This window comes from Rhipicephalus microplus, chromosome 4 (assembly GCF_043290135.1).
Source record: "Rhipicephalus microplus isolate Deutch F79 chromosome 4, USDA_Rmic, whole genome shotgun sequence".
Lineage (NCBI taxonomy): Eukaryota > Metazoa > Arthropoda > Arachnida > Ixodida > Ixodidae > Rhipicephalus > Rhipicephalus microplus.
In genome coordinates this window covers 224,694,623-224,721,401 of record NC_134703.1, presented here as the reverse complement: position 1 = coordinate 224,721,401, position 26,779 = coordinate 224,694,623, and the positions used below count along the sequence as shown (strand labels likewise).

The window sequence follows — 26,779 nt, the reverse complement described above, 5'->3', positions numbered from 1 at the left end:
GTTTCAAAGTTGGAGCACAATTTCTAGCTAGATATCGGCACTCTATGGCTAATAGGGAGCAAAAGGAGCCATTGAACAACTCTCTGCATGAACATTTAGTATGCGCGAAAGTTCCCGGAAAACTTATCAAGTTTCACCATTACTTGAAACACAACTCCCAAACTATTGCACTTATGTAAAAACTGATTACAGATTTGGAATCAGGAGGAAAAACTGCATCAGTGGTCCAATTTCTGAAGCTCTAAGTTGAATAACAAAAAAAAAGTGCTTTCGAGGAGCGTCTCCCCTTAACGTGCACCCAAATCTGAGTACACGGGCGTACAGAATTTTCACCTCCATTGAAAATGCAGCCGCCGCAGCCGGGATTCGATCCCGCAACCTATGGGTGAGCAACCGAGGACCTTAGCAACTAGAGCACCGCGGCGGGGCGGAAAATCGTTTAGTCTCTGTGGCATTTTCTTGACTGAGAGTTGCTTTTTTGACTAAATGAAAGTAGATTTTTGAGAGAAGCCTTTGCCAGGAGCTAATATTAAAAGCTTGGGTGCCCAATGTTCCCCGATGCTTGCTACTCCCTAGTGGCGTAGCACATTATACACTAGCAGTTCATGCACTAAATAGCATAAAATGCCATTAGACTGCTTCCAGGGATAGTCATCAACCGTTCCCTTCGCAAACCATTACATGTTGTGCCATCGAGAAAGTGTCAGAAAATTTAGGAGCTATGTCAGGTAATTTCACATTTTGAGAGCTTAAACAATGAAATCAATGGGAAATAAACAAAAACAATTCCATATGCGGCGCGATTTCTGCTATCATTGCATATGTTTTCAACAGGCGCTGTATATGTTTGAACAGGCATTGCCTGTGTTTTAAGCAGTTTTGATTAGACTTCAGAACAGTCTGAATTCTAATGCGGACTTTAAAGTCTAGTGCCAAGGTAATCGAATTATACCTAGGAACCCCTCTGTCTTCGTAAGCGGTACTCAAATTCATTCTACCTCTAGTACAATGTTTCTCGGGATCAAATTAGATGAACATTTAAAGTTTAATTCACATGTTTTAGAGCTTACGCGGAAAGCCGCATATGCCATTCGAATATTTCTAAAAGTTCGCCCGTTCTATCGTTTTGAAATATTGTTGTCACTTTACTACGCTTTCTTTCACAGCAACATAATCTATTGCATTTCATCATGGGGAAATACGTACGCCACTCATTTATCAGCCATCCAACATCTTCAAAACAAAGCATTGAGAATAATAACGTTCAGTGACTTCATGTCCAATGCATCATCCTTACTCTGTTCGCATGGAATTTTATCAGTTCAGAAGCTGGCTAAATATTTTCTCGGCATTCTTATTTACAAATATGGGAATGGAAAACTTCTGATTGCTTTACTACACTCAAGTCAGTTTCCTCAAGCGTCATCGACTCGTTTTGCAAAGGCTAATAACTTCCTTTTACCCAAACCTAGGACTAATTATGGCAAGTTTACCACAAAATTTTCATCTGTTTCCCTGTGGAATTCTTTACCTTTGGAGATCAAAAATAGATCCCTCGAAATGTTTAAAAAAGGCTTGCGTTCGCACTTATTAAATTCTTAATGCATGATATTATATGAACTGAATGTTATTGCATTTTTCTGTTAGTTTTTTGTGCTGATCGGTACACCTTGTATAACTTATGTTCGCTATTTCGTGTTTATCTGTACATTTTGTATATCTTAATTTTTCTATCCTTACCGTAATAATGCTTGATATTATACAGAGTGAATGTTATTGCATTTTCGTGTTAATTTTTGCATGCTTAGCTGTACATTTTTTATAACTTATGTTCGCTATTTCGTGCTTATCTGTACATTTTGTATACCTTAAATTTTCTTTCCTTACCACTCTTTACTATTGCGTTGTATCTCTCATGTATGATTTTATAGGAGGTCTCACTCACAGTCTTGCGACTTTGAGACCTCCTTCTGTATTTGTACATAACACATGCACTTGTATCACTTGTATTTCAATTCTGAATAAACTCTAAACTCTAAGGTGACAGGCATGAAAATGGGGCATGTAATCAGTTGCTTGAGCTTGTCTGTGTATTCATGGACGGATTGTTGCAGTTTTAATATTCGGATGCTCGGTTCTGTTTTTTTCTTCTTCCCTCTGGCCTCCTAATTCGATAGCGAGCAGAGTAGAGCCAAATGCCTGTGTGGTGCCCATAGACCCCCATTCAGCTTTGAGGCACAATGTTAGCATTGCACATGGCAGTGATTGGTAGGCAGCGCTCTTACTACTAGACTGATTTGTTGACTTTTCGGATGCAGTGCACTCCCGTTTAGTCATACCTATTGCCATGTTTCCAAACGTGCCGGGTAGTCTTCAGCCACCACAGTTATAAGCTATAAAATACACGGGTTGTAAATGATGGCTACATATTAGAGTGTAGTACAAAGATTTATTATTATTAGGGGACCAATCGTTCTGCCTGATTACTGCAAGCACGCTTTCGCCGAGCAAAAGTGGAAAATGTGATTTCACAGAGCTACAGCGATACAGTGCATAAGGCAATTGCTTTAAATGCCTCATCAAAAGCGAAAATCGGTCGCCCGCCGCGTTCGGCGTCTTCTGCGTCGGTGGTGTGAACACGACTGATGCAAGAAATCATTACCTGAAAACGTCATTATATGACATCACATGTCATAAATGTTTTTGACGCATCGGAAGGTCACATAATTTGACGGCATCATATAACATCTTCGCTTGGTTGAAATGGGCTGATCTTGAGGGCAGTGCATAACCAGCTGCAAGGCAGAAAGCTAGCTTTGTCTCTTATCCTTGAGGCAGTAAAAAAACCATGTTGGGCGCAGATATACCCCGTAGGGAAGTAGAAAACATTCAGTGCATTCAATCGTAAGAAAACAAGGATAGTTTATGCGTTTCAGTCGTCTCAGGTCAATTCAAAAGGGGACCAGCAAGATTTTTTTTCTTGTAACTAATGAAAAATGAAAAAAAGAAAATCAGGTTTTTTTCCTGTCAGATATGCAGAGTTGTACAGAGCAGTATTATATACTGAGTCATGTAAATAATGGGGTTGCAATAGCTTGAAAGAGAAAATAAAGCGCAAATGCTATGAAACTCGGACGCATATATCGAACCGGTAGCACGGCCTGACAGAGCCAGGTGGATACAGCACGCCGCTATGTTCGTGTTACTTTTCCTCCTCCCTGCACGCATGAAAGCCATCAAGAAGCATGACTCCAAATTAACTCGCATGAAAACATGAATTCTCGAGCTTCCTATTTCGGGCAGCCATTCAGCACCAGCATCCTGTAGTCTACTCGCGCACCGCTATCATGCAGCAGTGGCGAGCGGAGGCAGAACCCGCTCGACGGCCTGAAGAGAGCATTCGCCCAGGCACTGAAAAATGAAAGAGGCGCTGCCTAAGTCAATATTGTGTCAACAATAAGATGTTCTTACAACTCGTCGTGTTGCGACTCGTTGCCCTTTGCTGTGTCAAAGTTTAGTCGAGTTCTCCGTCGTTGACTGGCTGCTTCACATTTTACGGTCACTGTCGGTTGATCTCGCTGCATGAACTGCTCTTCCTCATCGCCGATGTTCCAGTCTTTGTCTCGATTTTCAGCCTCGCTAGGCTTGCATCTTTATGGACTCCCCCTCTGACGGGTTCATTCTGCTGACTGGCGCGAGCTGCTTCTGTTCAACGCTATGTAGAGAACCTGGAAGTCCACCAGGAACTGCTGGGTAAGGTTGCGGCATGTCCGGGCAACATCACTCGGGACCTCTGTGGTCGATGGCCACTTCTCGGGCCTTTTCACGCCGACATCCTTCAGAAACAAACGGTTATGCTGCTCCCGTCTCTGTAGCAAGGCTCGTTTCCCACGTCTGCGCAGTTCGGAGCCCTAACGCACTGTGCCAGCTCATTCTCTGGGATTTTTCATCATGGCTCGGGTCGCCTACCACGAGCCTTTGTTCAACGAATTTCCTGCGTCAATGTGGCTAGTGCGCGTGCCATCGGAGGACTTTTTTTCTCCTCGTGCACCGTCGCCATGCTACCATGTTCGACATGAGCCTCGTGCCTTTTATTTATGCAGTGATCCCACTCTTGCACCAAAGTGCGCCAAATCAGATTTGCTGCGCCATCCTGATAATATCGACGGAAATCGCGCCAAACTGCACCAAAGTCGGGTTTGGGAACATCTGGCACTGGCAATAGCCACGCGGGCACATCAATAAATGTGCACCTTGTTCCTGGGGCCACCAAAGTCACCGTGACGTACCTATTTTATTATGCTGAATAAACAACGATCGTGCATGTGTTCTAAAATCCAATAATGTTATGTTTGGTGCCCGCACGACTCTGTTGTGCACGTCCACTTAACGACGAAGCCTGCTCTTTATAGGGGCTCATGAGTCATGACATCTAGTCCCATCGGTAGCATGAAACTGTGACAATTCATTGGCGGAAGACGTCCGTTCAAGGAACGCTGCTGATAGCTCATTTGAAGAGTTGCGTGGCATGTAATAAGGCAATTTTCACTCATAACTGCACGCATGCCACCAGAATTTCTGTCACGTTTTCTGGACATTGCGGCATAATGTTCCATCTTTCGCGTCCATGCATCCACAAAAGAACGTGTGAATGATGGGAACGCATTGACACTTCTCCGCTAATATACTTTATTCATTTATCCTCAGAAGAGCTTTTTCGTAATTCCTTCCACCAGCACATCCGCATTTATCATCGCTGTGGCGGTAAAAGACCCTAAAAGATTCTGCCCTTTTGAACTCGAGGTTGCTATAGGGTCCGAATTGAATATCCTCATGTGCTTTCTTTTTGAATTTCATCTTATTAACAAAAGCATTCCTTCTGGTCAGAGCAAGAGCAATTTGGTTTTCATACGCGCAGCAATAGATCACTAGCGGCTCTGGTATCAGAAGGCCTGTTAGTTAATCGGCTGCCCCTTGTTACACGTTCGTCTCTAGCTTTTCAGTGTCAATAGCTAATGGTAAAAAAAGAGGGGGGGGTGGGCAATACGGCATCGCATTAATTGCTTCACTTTGAAGGGAGTTGGGGAAGGGAGGTTGCTGTGTCGCTTGAAGGGTGCAGTCGCTGACGTGGGCTGTGTCTCACTCGAGCTATCTCGAAACATAATGAGACTGCTTGTGAACTTTCTGTGCTACGAACCTTTTCTTCGCATTTAGATAACTTACGGCACGAAATCGCTTCAGCAACTGGAGTGATCGTTGTCTCTTAAGCCAACGTCCTTTTCAGTTACATGATATCGGATCTAAAAGACACAATTTGTTTCTTTCACTGACGCTCTTAGCAATGAATGTTATTTACCAACAAATTGTATTGTTGTACCAGATATTAACGCTTGACGCCATTCGTGAGAAGTGTCAGCTCGCCGCGGGGTTGCCATTTCCAAGGTCCGTGCACTCGCAAAAACTTGCTGCATGCGTGGTGTTCGATATCCGCAACTTGGGTGGCTAGAGACTTCTGGAACATATCTTACGCCGATGCACATACAGATGGCATCATACTTCTCTAGAGCACCCAGCCGGCCGCTCCAGCTGTTGTTTTCTTCAGAAATATGAGAGATGACGTAATGATACCAAACATGCATATACTGCGTGTTAAACCCTTGTGCTATAATGTAAGTATCATTGGAAGCTTGTAGCTAACGTGAGATAGAAGCCACGGCCAACAACAGTGTCGAGAAGCATGTGCTCCCCTGCTCTATACAAGCATGATTCTATTTTTACAGCACGAATTGTACGAAGGAATCGATCTGCCAAATGGTGAGACGCTGGTGTGGCCTGCGAAGAATGCTCAGTGTATAACCCTATATGTCCACTTTAGAAAGCGAAGCACTTTTTGCACAGTCTGTTCGTGTTGAAAGTACAAGGCAGAAGGATATACCAGCCGTAAATAGCGCGCGCGCCAGCGATCACACCCATGAAGTCAAAGTTCATATCAACGTCCGTCCCCCCTCGTGTTCTTAGCTCCTTCCTGCTCTTTGGATTAGGACGGCACGCTCCTGCCTGCTTGTTTAACAATTGATGGGAGGTACGGCACGCGGAGTGATATTATCGCATCCACAGTGCAAAGGAGATAAGTCAGCTCCTTTTATCCCTGCTTTAGACGTGTTCGTCGCCCCCGCACGCGTGCTTTTATCTGCGTGTAAAACACACGATGCGCAGGGGGTGTTATCGATTGAGATATTACACAAAACATGCACGACCAAAGGCATAGCCGGGGGGGGGGGGGGGGGCACATTGGGAATGTCTCCCCCCCCCTGAAATTTTCTTCACCATGGCATATGTAGCACAAAATGACCTTTTTCCTGTGCCCCCCCCCCCCCCCCATTTTAAAAATGTCTGGCTACACCCTTGGTGACGGCAAAAACAAGTAAAAAATGTCCATTTAATTGCTATCACATTTAAAAAATTTGCTTTTGCCTTCGAGTCGTCTTAGGCGTATGCATAAGGTACCCTGTGAGTTTGTTTCTATGCACTGCTTTCTAGAGGGCACGGTAAGAGTTTTTCGGAGTAGACAGAACGCCCTAGCTACATGAAATATCGCTGCAAAAGGAAAATGAAGTTTGTTAAATTGTGTAGTGTCAGCAGAAAGATGAGTTGCTTAAGAGGTTGGCTTTCTGAGACTAGCTGAATGACGTCATGTTACGCCCAGCTATCTAATTGGTTGTGAAGAAAAAGAACCTTTCTTTATTCTTGAAGTCATCTTAGGTAAATGCAGTGGGGACTATGTGAGTCTTTAGCGTTCTACGTCACAGCGTTTGTCTACAATATCTGCTGAAAACCGCATAGGTGTATTTGTATTATTTCATGAAGTACAATTTCATTCAACTACTATTCTGTTTATTTGCTACGAAAATAATCACTAAACAAGTTTTTCCAGAATGCTCAACAGCATGACTTGATTATTCTTGCATCACCAACTGAATTAGGGAGTGCTTCTAAGATGATTGGCTCCATGAAATTTGCAATGAATTGAAATATTTCTAGTGCTTCACAAGATCCTTAGAATACTTTTTATGTACTTGAATGTAAATGAAACTGGCTTCTCCTACAAGATTTGAAGTTAGTTGCTCCAGATTGCTCCAAAATGGAAAATTTTGCTGCTCCAAAATTGCTTCAAATCGGAAGACCTCGGTAGCATCACTGCTCATGACAATAGGACAAGTCGTACGTAATACTCATACGATTCAAAATAGGCCACACTATTGTGCATTAAAAGTTATAAAAGCACTATAAACTTCCTCAGATTCAAAAGAATTCCTGTTTTTAAATATGACAATGGTAAAATAATTGCAAAACGATGTTACGAGTGCTGCAAAACGACCGCCACAAGCCAAGTTATTCGTTACGACCCTGTGAGAGGCGTGCGATAATTGTAAACGGCCTTTGATATCATAGGAGATTCAAATGCGAAAGGCAACAATTTTTTTTCGTTTGCTGGGGTCCTGAAGTGTGAAGGCCAATAACTTCCATTACTATGTACCAATTTGAATAATTAATTTTATATTCATCTCATTATTCAGCACTACATGAATTTCAATGCTGCATAATGCAGATGAAAAAAATCACAAGGCCTTTTTAACCATTGTGCATCAACCTAATCACCATACATTCATTGGGTTCTCGCTTGTGACTGAAATGTTATAACAATTATAATATGAAATGGTAATTGAAATGCTTCCATATTTTTAAAGTGTGGAAATTCTGATGTATAAGAAAACAACTTTTTTCCTGTGGGAGCTGAGCTCACACCCTCCAACACAATGTATGCATGTTGCTCTGGCAGGTGAGCTATGTGATCTTTGCATCAACTTTCACGCCGGTTTGTGTACAAGATACAATACTGTTAATAGTGTTAGCCTATACCACGTGTGCTTCAAAGAGTTTTCATTGCAGAGCCCGGGGGACCTGTCGAAGAGCCCAAGGTAGCTACAGCTGTTCGGCTCAGCGCCATTCGTGAGGTGGTGGAGCAGGGCAAACATGCTCTTCTCGATGTCAGCCCTGGAGCTGTGGATCGGCTCAACTATGCCCAGTTCTACCCCATCGTGGTGTTCTTGCGAGCCGAAAGCAAACAGGCTGTCAAAGAGTTGCGATCACGGTTGCCCGTGAGACAGAGTGCACGCAAACTTTACGAAAGGGCCCTCAAGTTAGAGCGGCTGTGGGGACATCTCTTCACCTCTACAGTGGCCCTGACAGGTGCCGATATGTGGTACAAAAAGTTGCGTGAGACCCTGGACAAGCAGCAGCAGCTCAGCATCTGGTGCTCAGAGAACAAGCCTGAGGAGGCTATTGGAGACGACTTCCTCTTCCCTGTCACGTCACGACTCAGCTACGCCTCATCACCTGAGAGTGACCTGGAGCTGACCTCAGAGGGGGCTCGGCGATCGGGTCTATTGCGGGCCTCTAGTGACCCCAGTGTGGCCACCCAAGAGGATTCTCTGGCACCACCACCACCCTACCTCCCTCCTCTGCGGCCACCACCACCTGTAGGTCTTTGATCTCCATATCAAAGTGTTTTTTCGGCATGTTAGGCCCTTCTTCTACCACCTACTTTCTGGCTTTCTTTCACTGTGCGTCCGCAGTTTGTGTGTGTACATTACTGCTCCTGACTGAGCTAAACGTGCTTTATTGCATGACACATGGTGCCAAGCATCTATTCCTCCTACTTGAACTGTTTTGCAACATTTATTCACTCTTATTCTATTTGTGCATGCTGTGCAGTTGTTTGTGTTTTTCCAACTTCCAGAAGGAGTGTATAGCTTTTTTCTTTTTGTTTGTGTTGTTTTTATGTCCTGTTATATTGCTGCCAAATTACAGTGAATGTGTCATCAGCCTGCACAGAAAGCCAATAAGGTTGATGATCATCGTGAAAGCTAGGGGTCAGCGTTCAGAAGTGAAACCATCTCCTCGAGTACCACTTATTGTCCCGCCACTAAAAATGTGTAGCATGAGCTCTATCAGATTCGCAGCCACTACTGGCAAGCCTATAGCCAAGCTAAAATTATACTGCTACTGTGGTCATAGTGACACCTACTTTTATTTATCGTCATCATGGCCACTTTGCTTGCAGTAACTCTGAACGATCTCCAATTTGTCTTGTCCTGTACAACCAATTCCATTTTATGCCAGCTAGTTTTCTGCCGACCACCTAGACTTCTGCTGTCCCAAGCTACATTTCCTACCTATATCTAAAACCCCTGCCTTCTCAACCAGTTCCTCCTCTAGAAAAATGCCGGCCATGTGAGCCAAAAACTTCCTGCCCCCTCTTTTCTCTTCTTACAAAAAGCTTTCTCTCCTTCCTCATTTTTAATGGAAATGGTAGCTGACAATCCATGCGGTACCCGCTTGCAACACGCATGTGCACATGCACACACTACCACCCCAGCCTCATTGAGAACAAGATGGTGGAATGATGCACCATTCCTCAGCAAGCAATGACAACTCAATGTGGGCTGAATTGGCATAGTGAGCGATGCCACAGGCATCTTTTTAGAGAACTCAGCTCAGTAGCCGTATCATGTTATGCCTGTAACCTTTTGTTCCTTACGTGCTGTGTGGTTCCTGTCTTCATCTAAAATTTCTTTGTTGCTTTCCAAAGTTGTGCCCTACAGCTTGGAATATGCCAATGACAAGTTGGGAATGCCCACCTTATGCTTACAATCACGTAAGACTTTGATTTGGGTGAATTGGTGCATACTGTCACAGGGTCGTAATACCGACGAAGGGAGCAGAACTAGGTCCAAGACGAAACTGTTTATTCGGCCAAACTTAAGGCCTGTGACCAAAAAGACAGAATACAGCGATACACACTGGCACGGATAGCGGCAAACTGAGGGTCGGCCGTCGATCAACTGACAAGTGGGGAAGTGCATCGGTTTTTATACATGTGCTGTTGAATATTCCAGCCTTATCACTGGTCATCGCGCGAGCTCTGCAATAATCTCAAGGTTTCGATCAAGTAGCCTCAAACGACACATGTCCTTGAAGTGGGCTGGTTGCCCAGAACAACAAGTGCTTCCTGATTGTCATTTACAACTTCTTATCATACTGTGGACTCCTTTTAAACGAAACTCAAAGGGGTAAGAAAATTTGTTCCATTTATGAGGAGTTTCATTTAGGCAAAGCCCATAAAATGAATGAAATATGACTATTTCAAGGGCACCAACTGTAGCCGACTGAACAAGAACATTTTAATACTACTATAGTTGATTAGAAAGAAAGATGTTGCTAATATTGTCGGCTTGGGAAAAAGGAGGTGACAACAATTTGCCTTCATTGATTGATTGATATGTGGAGTTTAATGTCTCAAAATCACCATATGATTATGAGAGACGCCGTAGTGGAGGGCTCCGGAAATTTTGACCACCTGGGGATTTTTAATGTGCACCCGAATCTGAGCACATGCGCCTACAACATATCCGCCTCCATTGGAAATGCAGCAGCTGCAGCCGGGATTCGAACCCGCGACCTGCGAGTCAGCAGCCGAGTACCTTAGCCACTAGACTATCATCACGGGGCGACAGCAATTTGCCTGGCCTTGTTCGTGCACTTTCTCAAAATAGTAGGAGTGCATTGCTGAATGGCTGGGCAGGAACTCTGTGCCAACATCGTGTTCAAAGTAGCACTACAACAGAATAACAGCATCTCTTGCCGCACTATCAGCCACTGAAGTGAGCGCGGGATCACACACCATCTCATCAACACTTGAGCCGAACACAGGTTTTCATCTTGAACTTCAGATGTAGGTTCCTCGAGGCTGTCCTCAAGTTCACGACAAGACGTCGATTATTGCTCGCCGCGTGAGGACATGTGCAATTCCTAGATTGACTTGGCTAAGCTAGCTTTGGCATTTGTTTCATGGTTGCTAGACTGCCGTGGCTACTTCTGTCGTTCATGGATTTTGCCTGTATTAGTTTCATTTAACCGATTTAAGCGAAAGGAATGTTCCGATTACCCGAAACTTTTTATCATTAAATATATAGCAGACCAACCAAATGTGCCTAAATAGTTTCATTTATGTGGCTTTTCTGTTTAACCGAGTTTCATTTAATGGGAGTCCATTGTACTTTAAAGGAACACTAAAGCCAAATAACAATTTACGTCAGAGTGAAAGCTCACTGTATGACATCTAAACCGACAATATTATCAACAACAGTGCCCTACTTACTGAGAAATTAAGGTAAATGCACAAGAACACAAGCGTCACAGTAGGACATTTTCAAAATTATCCCGATGACATCAGGTGGACCGCCTACAATTAATCACTAGTAATCAATCTAACTGCACTAAAGAAAGAACATTCCACGCATCTAGACACACAATAAAATGTCTCTTGTTCGTTTCTGTATGATTAATGGAAAAAAAAACCACCGAACGTTACTATGGGCAATGGTGCGAGTGGTTCAAACATTCAATTTTCACGTGGTTACACAAGACATATGGTGCCATCCAGCGCGGCACAGTGGAAACAAAAAACGTCGGCAATCTTGAAGCTAATGGCAGGAAATTGGTCAATGGCCATTGTTTCTGCTGTGGCTCCCGCTGCTTTTGGTTTGCTGCTAGTTGCGCAGTGAAGCCGGGCAACGTTGTGCACGGCAACAGTGACGTGAGACAGTCCGATCGGTCCCCTTCTTGAGGCGGGTAATTTGAAGTGCGCTAACCCAATGGGGAGCTCTAAAACGTGATTTTATTTCAAAATAGGCCCTTCCTTGGCACAAAAGTAACACTATGAGGTTTCCGTACCCTCAATTCAACAATCAATCTCGACTTAATAGTTGCCTTTAGGGCCCCTTTAAACAGTGCGAATACAGTCGAAAACTTTACCGTGTATGGCAGCTTCAAATGCAGCTGCGGCATTGGTTTGTGCAAGAGACGACGCGATGGCAAGTATACTCCAGTGGCAGCGCCTGGCGGCTAAAAGCCACACTAATACCGATGACTGCTTCCCATTGAAACCCACTCCTTCGCCCAAGCACTTAAAAAATAGAAGAGGCGCTGGCTTAGCTTGACCATGCTGCAGTTAATGCTTATCTTATGTGTAGCTGTGCTGGTTTTCACTAATGTATCGCTCCAAAAACGTACATGCTGGTGTCCACCAAAGGTTTACAAGTCGTCCGTCAGCTGCGCTGCTGTGTCAGCAACATCAGCATCTATTTCATGTAATATAGTTTCAAAAATTGATGGTAGCGCATGATCATGAGAATGAGCTGAACTGTTTTTCCACACAATGCCAAAGCAAGAAAAGTTCGTGCAATTTCGGTAATGTTACAATAGTGTCATCACATATATTTCTCGATTGCTAACGGCAGCACATGTCAGGTGATGGAAATTTGAGGCAGTTACTGCGTAGTTACACTGCGTTTTTCGGTGGTGCCTCTGGTAATCTGTCGTATGTGCATCAGAACTACCGCAGCAGCGTCTTTATTGCTGCGATCTCGCTTTTAGATGCAAAGCAGATCTATGACTAGCCTGTTTTGCTGTCTGTTCGTGCCTCCGTGCAAACGCACCACACCTCATGTCCCCCCTCCCCCCCTTCTGCCGCAGTTGTTGGAACAATTCCAAGTAGCTCAAGTCGCAACTACATATTGACGTCACTCTCTCTCTCACCCGCAGCAGCTGCCGGCTGCTCCCAACACACCTAGGTGGTATTACTCCTCCTCCTGCTCGCAACACATTTCTCTAGCTTCACCCTCTCTATCGCCCGCAACACTCGACCACACGTCAAGTGGAAACACTCTTCCGGCTCATTTATCTGTGATGAAACTTACACAAAACCCAACCAGCCTCCCGTGTCTTTGCATTTCAAAGAAAAGTTTACTCGACTAAAGGCTACACCATGTTTCGTTTCAAACCGTTCTTCCAGCGCCCACGTCGACGCCTGTTTCAGCCGAGTCAACGGCGTGCACACTGCTGCTGCTTTACGTCCAATCATAGTTTATTTATTTATTTATTTATTTCAGAAGTACTGCCAGCCTCACACATGAGGCCTTAGGCAGGGATGGGTGATACAAAAAAGGAAACAAATATGAAGATACAACAGGAAAGGAAACACGTCACGTAGAGCTTACACCATGAAGAACTAGTACATCAAAGTAAAACGCCAGTACTTACACAATTGTAATGGTTTACGCGTACACATACAAAAAAAAAACTATGATGACAAACATCTGATCATACAGAACTAAGAAACAAATATCATATGATGGTTCAAAAATCGCAACATTTCAAAAATACAATGCATTGATATGAAAAAAGTGATAAAAAGTGAAACATAAATAGAAGCCTGTTCAGGATACGCAGTGGAAAAATAGAGGGCGAAGCGCAAAGGAAGATCAAAGTCAAGTGGGTTGCTTGTGTTTAAGTTTCTCCATGAACGTCTGAACGGTTTCGCAGTTCACCAGATCGGCAGAAAGAGCAAAGAGTGACAGTGCACGGAAAAAAAGTGTTTTTAAAGGCTTTTGTTTGACAGGAATATTCCTTCAGTTTTTTTGGATGCTTGGAACGAGTTGATCGTCGGTGAACCGTTTTTATGTACGCGTGCTTGTCTATGCGTAACTTGTCGTGGTAAAGTAGAAACATGTACTTCAATCGATCGTGTTGCCGTCTTGCCTGCAAGGTATCCAAGTCAGCTTTTTTTAACAGTTCACTGGGTGACGTCAGAGCGCTGTAGCGATTATATACAAATCGGATTGCTTTTCTTTGAATTATTTCAAGTGTTTTAATATTTACTTGGCTACGAGGGTCCCAAACCACAGATGAATACTCGAGGATCAGACGGATAAAAGTTTTATACGCAATTAATTTTAATTTGGGGGTAGATTTGCGCAAAGAACGTCTTAGAAATGCTAGTTTCTGTAAAGCTTTCTTTTCAATGTAGGCAACATGCTTGTTCCACCTAAAATCTTCACTTAATACAACCCCCAAATATTTATAAGTTTTAACAAACGATAGTTTTTGACCATTGATGGAATATGAGTGTTTCAAAGGAAGCAGCTTGCGCGTAACGGTCATAGCTACCATTTTCTTTTCATTAATCTTCATTTGCCACACTGCACACCAAGAAGATATTTTTGTTAGCGCTGCGTTTAAAAGAACCGGGTCGTCTGCACTACGTATTTCCTGATAGAGAATGCAATAATCTGCAAATAACTTAATAGAAACCGGGATATCATTGGCAATGTCGTCTATAAAAATTAAAAAAAGAAGTGGTTCAAGCACAGAGCCCTGAGGGATTCCGGATTTGACTGTTTGTGAATCAGACTGGACGTTATCTATAGAAACTATTTGATTTCGATAAGAAAGGTACGCCTCAATCCATGAAGTTGATGTACTGTTTTTTTAGTATAGGTTTAAGTTTCGCGAGAAGTTTCGGGTGCGACATGCGATCAAATGCTTTTTCGAAGTCTAGGAAAATCGTGTCAACCTGGCCTTGCCTATCTAGAATAGCTGCAATGTCATGAACGGTTTCCAACAGCTGTGTGACGGTTGAGAATCCTTTTCGTAAGCCGTGTTGTCGGTCATTGATTAAATTATTTTTCTCGAGAAAAACTGAGAGATGCTTGAATATAATATGTTCTAATATCTTCGCACATGAGCAAAGCAGGGAAATCGGTCTACAGTGCAGTCCACTTATAACGATATCGAGAAAACCTAAAAATATGATCGTTATAACCGGTGATCGTTATATCTGGACTGCCGCCAAAAAATCGTCGCCGGACGTACCTTTTGTAGCTCCAGGCTTCATTTCGCTATTTTCACCAATTAATAAATATTGTAGATAGTAGGATGTCAAAAACAAGACTTTATTTCTTACTCCGAAGAACGCATCACGGGTTCGCTGAGGAAGAGAGACTGACCGACAGCGGGGTGGGAGCAGTGGGAGGAAGAAAGCACAGCCAGAGGTACACAGCCGGAATGCCAACGAGGCCCCGCCCCCATGCCGCCGCGCCGCTTTGCTTTTCGTTTTTTTTATTTTCTCTCTCTTTCCCGCTTTCGTTCGGCAAGCTACGAGTAGCTTGCCGGCTTGCCGTTGTAGAAGGCGGGGAGCCGCAAAGCGCGGCGCTTTGCTTTTCGCATTTTTTTTTTTTAAATTCTCTCAGCCTCTCCGCGGTCGTCGCGCGGCGAGGCGCAAAACGTGACACAGCTGGCGCCATCTGTAGCGCGTCGCGCGAACTCGCGATGCTCTCCTCGGCTTTTTGAACGGCCGGGACGCGCTGCCGGCGCTGTGCTGCAGTGGCGGCAGGTACTCGCCTACGCTAACTTTTCGTCTTGTCTCGGCATAGTTCGTTTCAGAGGAACTTATCAATCTAAAGGTTACGATTATTCTGAATGAAACATGCCGTCCACGGCAAACTTTTCATCGTTGTATCCGATATGCGGTGGATAACATATCGTTATATATGGTTTGTTTCCCCATAGCCCCAATGCATAAAATGAGACTGTTAAGTCGACCCATCGTTATAACCGATATATCGTTATATGTGGTATCGTTATAAGTGGACTGCACTGTATAGGCGGAGACGAGAGAAGTGTTAGGTGATTTGGGTATTGGGATAATTTTTCCGAATTTCCAGTCATCTGGAAGCGCACGCTGTGACAGTGACTTTTGAAAAATGATGCACAAAACCTTCGAGCACCATTCAGCATACCTCAAAAGGAATGCGTTAGGTATGCTATCAATACCAGGCGTCCTTTTGGGATCTATGTTAAGAAGTAGAGACAAGATTCCTTCCTCAGATATTGTAAGGTCACTTATTGGAGGGATATCATGAAGTGTTTTTGAACATGGTTTACTTCCATCGTCATCAGTAAACACTGAACAAAAAACGTGTTAAAAGATTCTGCAATAGTTTTTTTATTAGTTACGATAGTCCCATTAACACATATATTAGGAAAACGCTTCTTGTTTGGGGCGAAATGCTGCCAGAATTTCGCTGGGGATGACAGAAAGAAGTTTTCTAAAGTGACGTTATAGTACTGATCTTTTGCTTCCTTGATACTGTCTTTTAATTCTTTAGGCACGTTACTGAGTTTAAGCATGGTCGACGGAGTGGGGTTCTGACGATGCCATTTTCTTATTCTGTTTGCCTTTCGCCCCAAACGAACAACTGGCATAGTAATCCATGGGCTAACATTTTTTATTATTTTCACTTTTTCTGGCACAAAGTCATGAACGCACTGCAACACAAGGTTTTTGAAGAAACACTAAAGGTTGTTAACAGTAGAAGTACTAGATTCAGAAAGTAAAGTGAATCGAGAAAAATGTAAGTCTAATGTGTCCACTATTTCTACGTCTTTTGCGCGCGAGAAGACAGACACCACGCGTTCTTCCCTCTTGCCTTTTTGAACGTCATTAAGATTAATGCACATGTAAACCAATTTGTGATCGGATATTCCATCAAGCACATAGGTGTCTGCCACACGACACAGCATGCTGTTGCTAACGAAAAAAAGATGCAGAGTTGTAGCAGTAGCATTCTGTACGTGGGTTGGTTGCTTAACTAGTTGAGGTAAATCATGAAAAAGGACTATATCAACTAAACGTTTGTCTGCATTTGAAGACGGTACAGGAAAATCAGTATCCCATATAACTGAAGGAACGTTGAAATCACCGCCAACTATTATATTACTAGAGCAACTGTGGACCATGCAAAGAAATTCATTAAGCTTATCAAAGAATACTTCGTCTGTGCCTGGGGGGCGGTAAAAAGCGCCGACTATGAACTTAAGATCGCCTGTGTCTACTTTCACAATCACGCATTCAAAATCTGGTATATCGGCTAATCTTTCAACTTGTAAGGTTTCCTTAAATATGATTGCAACTCCGCCGCCTCGATTATTCCTATCTTTGCGATAGATGCAAAGATAGTTCTCCTCAGGGAGATGGTTCGTAATTTTTTGCCGATTGCTAGGTTACATTCGTCAGCAGGCAGTGCGGGGAAGGTGCTTGCAATGTGGCAAAAGAGTGCCCTCGCTGCTCAGAGTTGAGACTCCACTAAAGGAAAAAAAAATGGGGGTTCGTTTAGGGCATTTTTCTGTCACACAAAAGTAATAAATTTATCCCACATGCCTTTCTTGCATTATTATGATGCCCCCAGTACTCCTTGGTCACAATCAAAGTAACCATGAATTCGCTGGCATGCATTGAATACATCCATCAGATGTCCATGAACATAAAAGGAGATCTTAGAGATAACAAATTTTTACATTCTCTCGACATCCCTTTAGGAGAGCGGGCACGAACATTGACAGGCTCTTCAGTCGGTTTTATATGTGCGCAAGCAGTAGTTTGGCCTCGCACTTGACACTTTAGTTACTAGTTGAATTTCGTTTTCTGTTCTTCTGGTAGTGTATCTTACAGTGTGCGTGACATGTGCTCATGTATTCGCTTCAACACATTTTTTTTAACGTGTCCCTTTCATGGCTTAAAAAGTGCTTTTTTGCTCTAAATATTTGCCGTACACCAGCTACACGCTCCTTGAGTTTTCGACAGTGATCTTGTTGCTCAACACTCGTCAAGTTATACTGACAGTGTTCTTTTGGGACTCCTGTAGTATTTCCTAATCACCATTCTGATCAATTGCGCGATTTCACCGGTCCTTAAGAGGGGCATATGCTTGTCTACTCTTTATCCTCTATTGAAGGCCGAGCCAAGGCTGGAACGTTAGCCATAAAAGTATTGCTCTCTTGTACGTGTACCCGCTTGTGTTTACGTATACGTACCGGACCCCCTGAACTTTCCTGCTGAATATATATATATATATATATATATATATATATATATATATATATATATATATATATTCTGTGTGTGTGTATAGCTAGCACATATTCAAGAAACCTTGCCTGTGTACAACGTATCCACATGACGTACTAGGTGGCCTGTGTGTTTTCTACGGGAGCTTTTCTGCTGCAAATGAAATCAGAAAAAATAGTGTCTTAGCAGGTTTTCAAGAACAATCGCACCTTTATTGTTAACTTATATACCAAGGTAAAGAGGGCAGTTCACAGCCCCCTTTATGAAATATCTGTTCAATGCCCCTATTCTTCAATTACCATGACTTCTGAGGTGGTAACAATTAGTTTTTTTGCAGGTTGAATAAATGAAGTTATTAGCAGCAAACCCAGTTTGCGTGTCTTTTTAGCAATATTATTCTAGTAACTGCTATACATACACAGAGACAAGCACAAGAGAAAAACCCATGTGTGTAGCACATGCATCTAAAAAAGATGCATAGGCACTGGTCACATGTGCACACCTTTTATCGATTGATAGCCAGGAATATGCAAGCAAATGAAAAACACGAAACATGCCACACATTAGCAGGCCGTACAAAGGAGGGACAATGCTTAACGTGCTAAAAGAGCAGATAAATATCAGTTGAGACGTAAAGAACATTTGTAACACGTAACTTTGTCGCTTTATGTGTAGCATGCAAGTGAAAAGTCCACCAATAAATGCGGGGTAGCTCTTGCTTGCTACGTTAATTTCTGCTGCCGAGAACAGAGGTGGGCTCGTGTCGTATTTCAGTGTTTCTCATTGAAAAGTCATTCTTTGTAACTTCTTATCGTACTCCTAATATCCATGCAGGTGCACTTGAAAAAAATTGTGCCCATTCTGATGCACAGAAACCAACTCAACGCACGTGCGAGCAAACATGAGCATCATCCTTTCCTTTGCCTTTTCTTTGCCGTGCTCCTTTTGTCATTCTGCACCGCTGGTCACGCAAGTTTCGGGACAATAGGCACAGTGGCGTGTGTTTTCTCTCAACACGTCCAGAGGAGTGTGACACATTCGAGGAATCTGAGCAGCTGCGGTGCATCTCTTGTTGAGAAGTGTCAAGGCTGGCGCATGAAAGTTTGCCTGCATGATAACTGCTATGGCCGCTCGGTCCTCATTTTCTTCTTTATTCGCGTGGCAGAACTACTGACATGGAGAGCCAAATAGCATTTTGTGCCTCTTTTTGTGGAGCCAAGAAGAAGCAAACACAATGTTCTAGTCACAGCATTGATAACTTCAGAAGTTTTCACCTTTCCGCAATGAGTGACGACATGAGTATACGGTGCTCGGTGCCAGGTTGTACATTAATCTAATCAAGTATTTGCATGCCACTGCAGCAGTCCCTAAAGAAAATTTTAATATATGTTATAGTACTGTTTTTTACAAAATTTTACATGAGTGTCACCTGGGCTTTTGAAGCTCTATTTGATTTTCACAATGCTCTAATTTTACAACAATAAATGATCAATAAATGCATATATCCTTGACATGTTGCTATATGGACGGCCAGTCAACATTCGAAGCCGAATGTTCGACCAGACAGCCAGTTTGCATGTCCAAAAAACAGCCACATGGGACATGCATTTTCACTGTATGTCCACTGGCTATCCGTGCTGGATATTCGAATGGCTGGGCATTCGTATTCATAGTGTTTCCAGCGGATATCCGTAGTTATTTCGGAATCGTGCGGCTGGAAAAACGACGATGAAAAAATGACGAGGGCGTCGTTGAAAATTGAAACAAAAGCATACCAGGTAATGAGTATTGCTATGCAGTTGAAAGATGCTTCATGTACTCCTGTTTGTCTTAGTGTCCCGAACATTCAAAACGGGGGCAAGAATTGAAAGAAATTGATAACATCTGGAATAATACTAGCCAGAACTGATAGTGTGGGAACCCTTATAAATTGTGGTCACCTAGGGTGCTTTGATAATCACTCATATTTAAGTACATGGTCTTTAATTGTTACATTTCTCCTCATCGGAACGCGGATGCCATGGCAGGAATCAAACCGTGGAGCGGCCTTGTATTCACTAGTCATCATGGCAGGTACAAGTTTATTTATTTTTTTTGTAGTCAAGTGCAACCACGTATAGAAGTTGGTTCAGCATATGAATTTAACCTAATACATCACAGTCACAAACTGAACTTATTTATCACAGTCATATGCTTCCTGGAAAGCCCAGATGGTAGCACTTTTTTGTGAAATAATAGACTAGAATAGCTAAAAATTGCACTCTTTTCAACATAAGTACAAGATAAAGTAAAGTATTTGTGGTGAAAAAATTGCATTTCTTAATTATTTGATGTTCAATTTGCATTTGTAGCAACCCAGAAGACTATGTATAAATAGGAATTCTTCTTTCAACTCGTATTTACTGGCATTCACTAGTCCCAGTTGAATCCATTTGCAGCTGGTTTTAGTTGGCAGCTGGTCCCAACTAGAACCCAACTGGTTCTAGTTGGCAGCTGGTCTCAGTTACAACTCAACTGGCCACCAACAGGATGACTAATTGACCTGTAAGCAGCCATCTTTTCTCATTTAAATGTCGTCCTCTTCGCTTCGAGGTGCCCTCGACGATTTGGCCCTTCTCTAGGTGCCGTGTAAAGGCAGTCAAGCAGGAACCTGAAATTTCAGTCTGCACAATTCTTATGTGGGAAGCCAGGTGGGAAACTTTGTATGGACTTGGTCAATCAGTGCGTCCTCTCAAATACCTCTCCAGTCAACAAACGTCAGCGATAAAGGAGCTAGAGGGCTACTGCGTGGCCATTACCACTGTTGTGGAAGCTTTGTGCACATTTCCGGTGGCGCCTCTTCAAAGTTTTGTTGTTTTTTTTTTAGGGGCAAAGCTCCTCTTAGTCTAACCTTGTCCTGTGTCAGGAGAAACCGAGAGAAGAAGAAACAAGAAAAAAAGAACGGCAGTATCTCTTGATCAGTATAAGCGACGACGCTGTCTCATAAGAGTATATACAAGCTGCAGTTCAGTGAGGATATTCTAGATGGCGCTGAACTGCTACTTTTTTATTGGCGGCTGCGCAGGTTGTGCCTGGGTCCGCGAGGAAAAGGTGCCTCTCTCAGTCTCCTGGATCATTTTCGTATGTGGTAGATCGTTGGTAGGGCATAGACAAAGTAGAGCGGCGGGCGTGGAGTAGCACGGTGGCTGAAGCTCATCGCCTTTTTGTTGAGGCGTGGATGAAGCGAAATGGAGAGTCTGGGCGGCTCGTGCTCGTCGCCACACAGACAGAAAGACAGACAGACAGACAGACAAACAGATGAACACACGGACGGACACAAACACATGCATGCATAAACGGACGGATGCACAGACGAACAGATGGACAGGCAGACAGATGGATGCTCCGCCCACTCATCATCATTTATTCCATGGATACTCTGCAATTTTTCAAAAGAAGCGTTAGCTTTAATGCAGCTTTGTGGCTGCACACGCCACTCCAACCAATGGCACACGGGCACTTGGCTGATGTCACAGTGCTACAAGCCTCGATAGTTATTATGGCCTCATAAGGCCTGGTTGTTTTTTTGGCTCATGTAGCAAAGGCACTTGACCAGGACGTCGCGGTGGCTGAAGAGAATGGGTACAAACATGGTTAAGCAGATCACTATCTTATTTAATGCATTAAAAAAAGCCTGCTGCTAATTCACTATGTCACTCACCCCTACGAACTAAGAAATGACAAAAAACGCGCATTGACGTCACTTTTTGACATGCGAGGCACTGTAAAAAAAAATGTTCTTTTAGCCTTTCGAGCATCGACTCCAGTCACTTCAGTACAACTCAAGCTCCCAAGCGTGGTAGGCATATATGCGAAGCTGGCTGGGAAATGTCTGCATACAGATGCCCTTGAAGCGCTGTTTTCAGTCTGCATCAAGGGCCCACTCGAAAGTATCCGCGCAGTGTAATGGCACACCAAAATGAACGTGCACGAAACAAGGATGCAGAAGCATTCAATGCACCTAAGGCACACTTCAACAAATTTTAAAAATTACCACAGAACATTTAAATGACACTACTGCAATGAAAAAAATGTGAATGGTGCGTCATTTATGCTTTTAGCATTTTTTACGTGGCTGGCAAAAAAAAAAAAGGGGGGGGGGGAGATGCTAGAGTAATGAATGTACAATCAAGGTCAACTCTGTATTATTTATTTGGTGCCAATACGACGAAAACAAATGCAAATGGCAGAGGACCAGCACGTTGAGATGTTGGCATTTCTTTCTTGGTGTGACAGTGCACATAAAGCGATAAGAAAACACGGCACAAGAAAAGAAAGTTAGTATAGTGACTTGTTGGGTGAGTTCGTTCATTTTTTTCGTAGCTTTTAGTACAAAATAAAGACAAGAGATGGACAAGCGGGTGGAGGATCACGCCAGTTTTGACTGAAATCTTTCTGAGTGTAGTTGACCGCGGCCTAGAGGCTGCGTTGGACTCAGTGGAGGTGAAAACCTTCAGCTACGTGGACGATTACTTGTTTTTTCCTTGAAGACTGTCAGTGCATAAGCACTACCCACGAAACACAAGAAAAGCTAGAAAACTTTTAGTAAATGTCCAAAAAGGATAGTCCAAAGGTGTATTAGACGTCTTGTTGAGATGTTATTTAAACCTAAGCAGGTTGAAAATCTCCCGTAGCAGTGCTAATGCCACGTTATTATACGGCTAGACAATTGCTAGCAAGAATTCTAAAAAACTTCTTCCTAGACTTTTTAAAGAACTTTTGTAAATGTTTACTATAATTATAATATTAGAAGCCTAATAAGCTTCTTGTCAAAATTCTAAATCTTGTAACACCCTTTTTAGACATTTAATTTGTCATGCAAACCAGCTCGTTGAGCGTTTCCCATGGTTAATTTGTTGCATCATGTCAGCGTTTTGCAATCGGTGCATTTAGCTGTTCACTGTTGAGAGTGACAAGCAGAGACGGCAGCATAATATGGCATCAAATTGATTGCTGGCACTTTTCTAACTAACCAGCAAAACTGGTGCCCTATTTGTTGAAAGAATGAATTAGTGACTGCCGTCTATCTTTATGATAATCTGTTTTGCTTGGAGACAAGACAGGCTTTTAAACGTCAACTCATTTTCGTTTCTGGTGTTGCCTTGAATGCATCATATTGCACATTCAAAAGTAAATGCGAAATTTCAACAAATCTTGTTGCATACTTGTAAAATTTAATATACATAACAATGACTACACACTTTGACCCAAAACTTGCATGCTTTATAGTGCCACATGGTCTGCTTGGGTGAGATCTATAAGTGAAGAGGACAAAGACGATCTATCTAAGCTGCTGCTTGGCTAGTCTACTCAATGAGTCGATTATATCAAGTTTGTCATGAGAAACGTGACAAGACTGGTGGAAGTGCTGCGTACAACGTCTCACCATCCACCCCGATGCCCAAGACCCCGCCCAGCAGCCGGAACACAAGCCCTGCACCCGTGGACACTCCTGTTCACAGAGTAAGCCGTCGCCAACTAGGCCTACTGCCTGAGACACCAACTACTGACGCAGCGACTATGACTTCGACACAAGACTCGTGCAAGCTCTGACACCTTCCACGCCGATCTACTGCACCGTCCAGAACACGCTCATGCCTAGCCCCTTTCACGGAGAGCAGCATGAAGATGTTGACGACTGGCTGAGTGAGTTTGAACGTGTCGCAGCGATCAATTCCTGGGATGATGCTGCGAAGCTCCGGAACGTATACACTTTTTCGTCAATTCCCCTCGTCCCAAATTGGTCAAAAGCCAAGGGATATCGAATCGAAGAGTATATCGCGCAACAGCATGCACCCTTTACACGACGGCAATTGCGGTCACCATATCCGAGGAGACCCGCAGCCACTGGGCCACGTTTTGAGGTGACGGCACGGGAACGCTCCCCGAGCCCTTCTCAGGAAAACTGAAGGCAGCAGCCTTCGGGGGCAAGGTCGCTGGGACTCAAAGTGCAGAGGACCTCGCACCGACGCTTGCACGCAACACCGAAGGCATTTCATCAGAGATTGATCGCAGTACCGAAGAAACGCCGACATCCACGTCTGAACACAGTGACCGCGTGTCACTCGACATACCTATGCTGATTCACAGTTTTCAAGTCAATGCCTTGGTAGAAACTGGTGCAGACTATTTGATTATTAGCGGAAAACTAGCAAAAGATCTCATGCAAATGATTACGCCGTGGAATAGAACACAAATTTGAACAGCTGGAGGATACGTTGTAACACCGCTGGGTCGCTGTACGGCCAGAGTGAAAATTCGTGCATCAACATTTGTACTCAGCTGGCTCGTTCTTCGCGAGTGTTCACCTCAGCTGATTATCGGCATGGACTTCCTTCAAGAATACAGTGCCTTCATAAATCTCCCTGAGCGCATTGTGACCTTTTCAACTCAAGGCGCAACAGATCGAGACACTGATAACTGCTGTGGACCTGTGCAGCGTGTTGCTGACGACAGTGTGACGCTGCTGCTTCGAGCGACTGTTCCTATCGAAGTCACTTGTGAAGATCTCCGAGATGGTGACGTGGTGGCTGGAAGCAACCTATCACTTCTGCTGCTTCAAAGTGTATGCGTCCCCCGAAGTGTTGCGTGTGTCCATGACGGACAGTCACAGATACTAGTTATGAACTTCAACTACGAGCACCGGCATCTTTTTCGTGGAACCACCGTAGCCTTTGGAGACCCTGTTGCCGATGTCCCGGAGTACTTTGCGTCTGAGGAAACGCATGAGGATGAGGAAATTCTAGACCACATCGACATTAATTCGACGCTGTCAAACGAGACAAAGGCTGCACTTCATGAACTTTAAAGGGAGTTTCAATCTTGCTTCGCCTCTTCTTCCAAAGTCCGTCAAACACTCCTCACGAAGCATTTAATTATTACCGATGATGACGCCCACCCCATCCGGCAGCAGCCTTATCGCGTTCCTGCCAAAGAACACGAGGCTATTCAGACATGTAAATTCTGGAATCTCCGAACCCCAAAACACTACCACACACATACAATTTCTTTAAGAAATTTCGACGGTTCGGAGGTACCGCAAGACCAACGGTCTGACATCATGAATACATTTTTTCTGTCCGTTTTCATCCGTGAAAATAACTTTGATAGCCCCGATTTACCCTTCCAACATTTCTCCCAAATGCTTCCGATTAGCATTACTGCCTCGAGCATCGCTAAACTAATAGAAAAACAAGAAATATCTTGTGCTCCGGGACCAGATAATATTACAGCTAAAATACTTGAAGGTACGCTAACGTGTTCCAGCAAAATATTAGAAATAATATTCATGCAAACGATAAAAGACAGTATGTTTCTACGTGACTGGAAGCTAAGCAGCATATCTCCAATATTTAAAGCGGGTAATCGGTCCAATCCTTAAAATATGGTCCAATTTCTTTAACTTCTATACCTTGTAAGCTGTTTGAGCACATAGTATACTCTAGCGTGGTAACCCATCTTACACAACTTTTTGAGTTTACGACGGACCTCCACTTAAACCTCGACTCTTCATTTCAAACAGATGTCATCTTCCTCGATTTTTCTAAGGCATTCGATCGCGTTCCTCATCAAAGACTTATGCTTAAAATTTCCTCCCTTAATCTAGACCCGCTCATACTATCATGGATACAAGGCTTCCTCACTAATCGATCCCAATCGGAGTTCACCGTTTTTCGACTACAAATGTAATATCTGGCGTACCTCAAGGTTCCGTCCTTGGCCCTCTCCTCTTCCTAATTTTTATTAATGACTTTCCCTCAAGTGCTACATCTTCGATATGTCTCTTTGCCGATGGTTGTGTCGTTTACCGCCATATAGGTGATGGCTCTGATCAACTTTCCCTCCAAAATGATTTAAATGTAATTGAAAATTGGTGTTCTTTATGGATGATGTAACTTAATATTTCTATGTGTAAATCTATGCAAGTTTCCCGTGAGCATTCAAACCTAAATTTTACTTATTCCCTGCAGTCTAATCATCTCGCTCTAGCAGAATCGTATCGATACCTGGGTGTTCTCATCAACAGCAAACTAACATGAACTGACCATATCGCACAGCTTACTGCCGATGCATCCAAAACATTAGGTTTTATCAGAAGATTCTTGTCCTGCTCACCGACCTCAGTTCGTAACCTTCGTAGCCTACGTAACCTACGTCCGTAGTAAACCCGAGTATGCCTCTCCAATTTGGAATTCACGTCAATCCTATTTAATAGACGCTCTTGAAGTCATTCAAAATTGCGCGGCTCATTTTATAACCTTCGAATACAATTTCCGCACAAGTGTTACTACTACAAAATCATCATTGTCTCTCACCTCTCTGGATCTTTTAGCACATCTTTGTTTATTTCACAAGCTATATTTCAATTATTCTTTCTTACATGGCTCCCTGCTTCTCCCACCAATTCGAACTTCGTGCCGTCTCTTCAATTCTTTGAGTGTCCAAAATTTAAAAGGTTCAACCTACACTTTTAACAAATCTTTCCTCCCGTTAACAATTGAGAATTGGAATCGGCTTCCAAATGCAATAGGCAATGAACGAAATACTGTGAAGTTTAAAACCTTACTAGAAACTCATTTTACAACCGCACCGTCATAATTTCTGTGTAGCCAGTTGCCTTTCTCTCATTTTTTTTATCATGCTATTTGTTGTATGAGGAGTTCTGTTTTTATTATTGCCCTGTGATTGCATTTCTTGAATTTTAACCTACTTTACGTTCTTGGTCTGGAATTGCCTGTGTGTATCCTTGTTCGACCCCCCCCCCCTTATGTAATACCCCGTCAGGGGTCCGTAAGGGAAAATAAATTATGATGATGATGACAAGTAAAAGAGATGCTCGATGATGGGATTATTCAAGCATCCAGCAGCCCTTGATCTTTGCCAGTCGTTCTAGTGAAGAAAAAAGATGGAACGCTGCGATTCTGTATTGAC

General features: G+C 43.3%; 1 protein-coding gene across 1 annotated transcript in view; it reads left to right on the top strand.

The window, feature by feature from the left end:
* pyd (zonula occludens-like protein polychaetoid) overlaps positions 1-26,779 on the top strand; it is a gene marked incomplete at its 5' end in the record, with an annotated part of 754,603 nt that overhangs the window by 485,949 nt on the left and 241,875 nt on the right. The window contains one exon of the mRNA XM_075893243.1: positions 7,951-8,540. Coding sequence (XP_075749358.1) covers positions 7,951-8,540 — 590 coding nt within the window. The remainder of the gene's footprint in view (positions 1-7,950; positions 8,541-26,779) is intronic.